The sequence below is a fragment of the Arachis ipaensis genome, chromosome B09, assembly GCF_000816755.2.
Source record: "Arachis ipaensis cultivar K30076 chromosome B09, Araip1.1, whole genome shotgun sequence".
Taxonomy (NCBI): domain Eukaryota; kingdom Viridiplantae; phylum Streptophyta; class Magnoliopsida; order Fabales; family Fabaceae; genus Arachis; species Arachis ipaensis.
Window position 1 is genome coordinate 4,726,788 of NC_029793.2, and position 6,971 is coordinate 4,733,758.

Below are 6,971 nucleotides of genomic sequence, written 5' to 3' on the forward strand. Positions count from 1 at the left end.
ATATTTTATCCATATTTTTTTAATAAAAAGGGTTTAAAGATGAGTGATATTAAACATATAATTAGAGAGATAATTCCACTAATGGGTACTTTGGATTCAAATTTGCATGGCCATAGAAGTAGATACTCTACCCATAATATAATGAAGTGGGCATTCTCAAATGTCCTAAACAGAATGCATGAAACATTCCTTCTATCAAAATAAATAAATAAAAATGCATGAAACATTCCAATTCCCAATCTAATAAGTAATAACTAATAAGCTAGCCCCACCCCTCAATCATGGAAAAAAGGTAAAGAACAAAAAAAAAAAAACAGAACAAAGTGAATCTTTTTGTCTCTTGCTTCTCTCTCTCTTAGACACATGACTTATATGATGTTTTCCTCTGCTATAAAAACCCCTTCAGTTCCCCACACCTTCCATATCATATCATATCATTACCTAACCCTTCAGAAAATCAAATATAATATATAGTCCTCTGTCTCCTCTCAATTCCCAATTGTTCCTGCAATGGAGAGAAGCCAACCAAGGAGGCAAGTTGCTGCCATGAAACAATCCCTTTTTGATCAGGTTCTTAACATCTATATCTTCTTTTCTTGCATAATCTAATGACTCTGTTTCTATACATATATAATTTATGATAACACATATTAAGTCCCACATTGTCTAAAATTAAAAGTCTGATAGTCTTTATAAGTGTGAGATAATCTTTACTTTTTATGTTAGTTTTTGGAGTAAATTAGACCCACTTGATTTTTTATAACACACCACAATAACATTGGGTTTTTTTTTTTCTAATTCATGCTAAGAGAAACTAAATACAATAATATATAATATGCAATAGAATTTGAGTTAATAATAACAGATAATAATGGAGTCTATCTATCAAACACACAACAAAAAAACATGATTGGAATAACAATGTATAAGAGATCACTAAGAAATTTTATCATAAATATTGTTCTGTTATTAGTTTGAGTTGAATTTTGAACATTAGTTTCGTGTATGTATAGGGATTATTGGATGAACAATTTATCCAGTTGGAAGAGTTATCAGATGATGCTAATCCAAACTTTGTTGAAGAAATTGTCACCCTTTATTATCGTGATTCATCTCGCCTTATCTCAAGCATAGAACAAGCACTGTAAGTTAATTAATTAATAATATTGCTTATATCATTTTCTTAATTATTATCTGCTTTTAAGAAAAATGTATAAAATATATATTATTGTTGTTTCATTATATTCATTCTTGTGCTTATTATTATTATTATTATTATTATTATGATATTAAATAAGACAAATTTAAGTTATTTGAGCTGATTTTTTAAAATCTCTCAAATATGATTGATTACTATATTTACTATTAGTTATTATAATAAATTAACTAAGTTGATTAATATTAAAAAGTATCATCAAGTACATACTATTGTGTTGGCTTTATCACAACAAAGAATCTTAATCATATAATTAGACTCATTCTTTTTTTGTAATGGTTTGTAGCATCGGAGCCAAAAAGGTGAAAGCAGAGTGCACTCTCTTTAGGGAATATTGTAGGACAGGAAATGCTGAAGGGTAATGTATCTTTCACACAAGTTTCCTATATATCTTATGTTAAGAAAATAATTAGCATTTAATTATTGCTTATATATGCTTTTTTCTAAATTATTTATTATTATATACAAGATATGGCATTTTCCACTTACCTAATTTGTAAATTATCCTAAGTAATAATAGTAATGTTATTGTGTGAATATTCAGATGCATGAAGACCTAAATATATGAAATAAGATATGTAAATATACATAAATATATAATGACTGGTTTTTAATGTACATATAATATTTTTGAATAAAAAAGAAAAAGATCAATCAAGAAAATCAGGAGATGATAAGGGCAAATGTAATTGGTGAATTTTGTAACAAAAAAGCAAAAAAAAAAAATTCACCAAGAAGCTAAGAGTAGGAAAGTGATGTGGCTCCTCTAGATATTTGGTTTTCCAAATATCAGTTTTGTTTTCGAATGTTGTAGGAATCTTGTGTTGGGTTTTTCTCTCCTTTGTGAGGCCCAAGCCCAACATTTTGAGGGTGTCTCTTGCACCCATTGTGCCACAACCCTAGTTCAGATTTTTGGGGGTCATTGAGAGTGAGAGAGAGTAGCCACCAAGTGAGAGAAAAGGGAAAAACAGAATTCCCGTTTTTGCCCAAAGCAGTAAATTTCAAATATCAGTTTCTCAGTTGTTCACCGTTGGATCGGCTTGAAATTTAAACTGCATGTTCTTATCATCTTGTTCTTCATTCTGGTCGGTGGAGATGTTGATTGGAGATTTGCAGTGAGAGAAATTGGCTTCGCAAGAGAGAAATTAGGTTTCCCGTTTTTACACAGAGCAGCAATTTTGGAACGGCAGTTTCTCATTCTTTCACCGTTGGATCGACGTGAAATTTGAACTGTAGATTCTTCACATCTTGTTCTTCATTCTGGACGGTGGAGATTTTAATTAGAGATCTGCAGAGGGAGAAATTGGCTTCGACATTAGCTCTGTTTTTGGGTATATTTCATCTTCTTGCTTTTCATTTGTGAGCTTTGGTGCTTTGATGTTTTGGCTGGTTATATGCACATTTTTGTGCTTTGTTTGAGACTCTCTTGTACCTCATTTGATTATAGTGGAGCTATTTCATTGGTCTGGACGACTCGTGGTTTTTACCTCTTACCTTGAGGGGGTTTTCCACGTTAAAATCTCGGTGTGTTCTTATTATTGCTTTACTTGCTATATTTGCTTGTTATAGTTGCTGCCATATTGTGTTGTGAGTGCTTCCATATTGTTTTTGTGTTGGACATTTGTGTCGTTTCCGCTGCTAGGCTCTTTCATCTTGTTCTTGTACTTTATACTATATTATAATATATATATACATGGTATTATAATGTAATATTATTCCAGCCTGGAAACTATGCTATTGTCATCCGAATACTCTTCAAAGTGATATTTTCTTTCTTCTTTTCTTTTTTGGAGACAAAAATTTCGTATTATTTTTTTTTCTCTTGTTAACGTAATTTCATTGCTTAGAAGTGCAGATCATTTGTAGTATTGTGTTGACTTAACTAAAAACGGCCAAGTCATATAACAGTATTGCAGTAATTTATTGATCCGATAGACGCTTAAATGAAGTTTAGATATGGGATATATTAGTTTTTGGTTTGTTGGGCTGGGAAGATAACATGAACAACAAAAACTATAGTTTTTGTCCAGGTCAGAGTGAACGTGCTTAAAGAATTAACAATTCCAAAAACAAATTAAAGCCCATGAGTATTCATGATCTAATTGTCAAGATACGATTTTGGGAATTATTTTAGCCCAGAGACTAAGCCCAAACTTGGGATGTATTAGGTGTCATCTCGTTCATATTTTATTTTTAATTAATTAATAAAAGGAATTGGCGTGTTGACTTTCGTTTGATTATGAGAGATGCAAACACGGTGGCAGATACTATGGCAAAGATGGCGATGAAGTTACATGTGGAGCTTGTGGAGCTTCTTTCACCTTGGGAGGAGTTTAAGAGTAGTCTTAAACGGGACTGTCCCTCTATTTAAGCAGTTCCTTGTTTTGTTTCTTTTGTTTTTCTTTGTTTAATTTATTTCAGTCACCAAAAAAAATATCATTTAAAGTTGTTCAAAAATTTAAAATACTCTATCTAAATCCCAAACACAATCTCTAATTAAATTTCATACTAAAACCCTCCAAGAAATACTTTATACAAAATCCAAATTATTAAAAAAAAGAAAAAGAAAGAAAACCTGAAAACGAAAAATAGAGCTTGTTAGAGATCGTACCGTACCGACTACCGAGCTGCATTCATTCGCAGTTCTCAAGAACACTCCGACGAACAAAACCCACTTCCCAATTCCCATTCTTCTTCTTCTTCTTCTTCTTCTTCACTATCTCTTATCGATTCATAGATTTCTTTGTACATTCTTCAGATTCTGCTTCTTCCAATTTTCCCCGTCGTCTTCACATTCTGTACATTATTCTACCCCATTATAATCCGTGCACCAATTTTCAGTTTTGCAATTTTGGGTTACTTTTACAACTTGTTATTATTACTTTCTGCGAGCTTTATGTTTCGGAATCAAGTTTTGTCGTTGATTATTATTTTTAGGGTTTACCTCTGTTAAGCTTGAATTTCAAATTTTGAAGAGAATAGAAGGAACTTTATAAGAACAAGAAGAAGAATAACCAGATAACCTTAGCGATATTTAAACCTAGATAGTGTGATTTTTGTTTTGGGAATTCAGTTGAGTTGAGCTTTTTTGTTGTGCGTGAATTTTTGTGGTGATTGAAATTGAAATTAGGAATGGCCTCTTACAGGCCCTTCCCTCCGCAATCTAGTCAAAACCCTAACCATCAGTATAATCAGAATTGGAGTGGTGGTTATGGTGGTGGTGGTGGTGGAGACCCTTCTACTTCAAATTCATTCCCTCCACAACCTTATAACCAAATGCCCCCAAATTCAAATTTCCATTCTCATGGTGGGGGTGCTGCACCACCACCTCCTCCTCCTTCCCATCACCCCTACCCTTATCCACCACCTCCACCGCCACCACCCGAAAATTCATACCCGCCTCCACCTCCACCACCACCTTCTTCACATGGTGCTCCTATGTTTTACCCTTCTAGTCAATACTCTCAGTATGGGCAGCAGCCACCTCCACCACCTCCCCCTCTGCCTCCATCTTCGCCTCCGCCGAGCAATTCTATCCCACCTCCACCCCCTCCACCTTCCTCGCCACCTCCTCCTCCTGCTTCAGCTCCTCCCCCGCCGCCACCAAAGGATGAGAGACGGATGCATAGCCGAGATAAAGGGCCGATAAAGGAAGGTTATGAGCATTCAAATCATGGAAATCCTCATAAACAGCAGAAGCCTTCTGCTGTTCCTCCAATGCCAGTGAAGAAGCCGAACGGGGTGCAGGGGAGGGTTGAGACAGAAGAAGAGAGGAGGTTAAGGAAGAAGAGAGAATTTGAGAAGCAGAGGCAAGAAGAGAAGCATAGGCAGCAGCTGAAGGAATCACAGAACAGTGTCTTGCAGAAGACTCAGATGATGTCATCTGGGAAGGGGCATGGTTCGGGTTCGGTTGCAGGGTCTCGAATGGCAGCAGAGAAGAGAACTACACCCTTATTGAGTGCGGAGAGAATTGAAAATAGGTTGAAAAAGCCAACAACATTTTTGTGCAAAATGAAGTGAGTATGTAGATTTTGCTGTTGGTGGATAAATAAATTTCTGATTGGATATGAGAATCTCGAATTATGTATGATTGTGTTGTCTTTAAGAATCCTTTGCTTTTTCTCAATTGAGTTACATTACTCAGTGTTACTGATGATTCATAAGCAGACAAATGGATTGTTGTTGTGGATGATCCTAAATCTCCTCTAGTGTTTACTTCAAATACTGACTCATTTTTAATGTGTATTCTCATTTAAGATTCCGAAATGAACTTCCAGATCCAAGTGCACAACCTAAGCTTATGGCGTTCAAGAGGGATAAAGATCAGTATGTACATTTGCTGCTCTCTTTCACGTTTATAGAAATTCTATCCTATTGATGAGATAATATTGATTTGTGTTGTGCTACTTTCACCTATCTAATAAGTATATATATTTTTTTCAATTATGCTGTTAAGTGATAAATGTTCTCAAGTGTGGGAGGAAACGAAGAGGACTATCCTTTCTCAGTTGAGAGAGCTGGAAAACATATAAGTTATTGCAACATTTATAGACATGATGTAAAATAGTGAGGTACTTCTTTGGATATGCCCTGCAAGTATATTGCAATTTACAAGGACATACTTCGTGGGAGCAGTGATTCTTGGCAATCAATGAAAGTCAAGGGTTGATAATTTGATCTATTGATTGTCATGTAGCCACTTTTAAACATCTAAATTAGACATAATTTTCACCAATCCTTTAGGATTTACTTTTCTTAACTATCATGTTCTAGTCGTCTGTCACTTGATACTTCCATTCCCTGTATGCTTTCTGGGATAGAGTTTGATGAAAGCATGGTTCTCCATTTGGTTAATAGAGTGCTAGAGACATGGGGAAACTGGGGATAAGCTAACAGTGGTTAATTTGTAAATGGCCAAGCTCATCTTCTGTTTTGTTGGGCTTACTTGTAAAGTTGTAAGAAGTCCATTGTCCAAGAAGATATGATGTAAGGATGGAAATTTGTTTTTGTTTATTTGTAAGTCTTAAGGATTTCTGGTGATGTATTAGCCATTAGGCACTGATTTTTGTTTCAAAATAGTACTTCAACAATTAAGTATACTTGTGCTAATGTATGTACCTTTGGAAATTTTATCTGCATTGCCCAGATATACGAAATATACAATCACATCGCTGGAGAAAATGTACAAACCCAAACTTTTTGTGGAACCAGATCTTGGGATTCCTCTGGACCTGCTTGACCTCAGTGTTTATAAGTATTATTCCTAACCCCTTTAATAATTTTGAATACTTCAATGATATGCTGAATCAGAAGGTTTGACGAACTCTTTTATTTGCCTCTCAGCCCTCCCAGTGTCAGACTACCTCTTGCTCCTGAAGACGAAGATTTGTTGCGAGATGATGTTGCGGCTACTCCTATAAAGAAAGACGGCTTAAAAAGAAAAGACAGGCCTACTGATAAAGGTGTAGCTTGGCTTGTCAAAACACAATATATATCTCCCCTCAGCATGGATTCAACAAAACAGGTAACACACATATATGTAAATATGATGATGCATTACTCTCTCTATGGACAATAGTTTATGAACATCCTGTTGTAGTCTTTAACTGAAAAACAAGCTAAGGAGCTGAGAGAGATGAGAGGAGGCCGCAGCATGTTGGACAGTCGTAACAATAGGTATGCATATACCAGCTGATCCATCTGAGTAATTTAAATTTTGTAAATTATTTGATAAAGAGAAATTAATATTTGAAAG

The 6,971-nt window shown here is 35.0% G+C and overlaps 2 protein-coding genes and 1 long non-coding RNA gene across 3 annotated transcripts in view; 2 read left to right on the plus strand and 1 right to left on the minus strand.

Moving 5' to 3' along the window:
* LOC107614810 (histidine-containing phosphotransfer protein 4) lies at positions 511-1,578 on the plus strand. Its single transcript, XM_021111694.1, has 3 exons — positions 511-570; positions 1,014-1,144; positions 1,503-1,578. The coding sequence occupies exons 1-3, from the start codon at positions 511-513 to the stop codon at positions 1,576-1,578; spliced, it is 267 nt and encodes an 88-aa protein (XP_020967353.1).
* Positions 2,698-6,971, minus strand: part of LOC107617975 — a 17,849-nt gene continuing 13,575 nt past the window's right edge. The window contains exons 2-3 of the long non-coding RNA XR_001615115.2: positions 2,947-2,950; positions 2,698-2,868 (exon numbers count right to left, since the gene is read on the minus strand). This is a non-coding gene — a long non-coding RNA (uncharacterized LOC107617975). The remainder of the gene's footprint in view (positions 2,869-2,946; positions 2,951-6,971) is intronic.
* The window catches only part of LOC107617974 (protein PAF1 homolog), a gene marked incomplete in the record, with an annotated part of 5,607 nt that continues 2,386 nt past the window's right edge, over positions 3,751-6,971 (plus strand). The window contains 4 exon segments of the mRNA XM_016319873.2: positions 3,751-5,232; positions 5,474-5,542; positions 6,363-6,470; positions 6,560-6,740. Coding sequence (XP_016175359.1) covers positions 4,349-5,232; positions 5,474-5,542; positions 6,363-6,470; positions 6,560-6,740 — 1,242 coding nt within the window.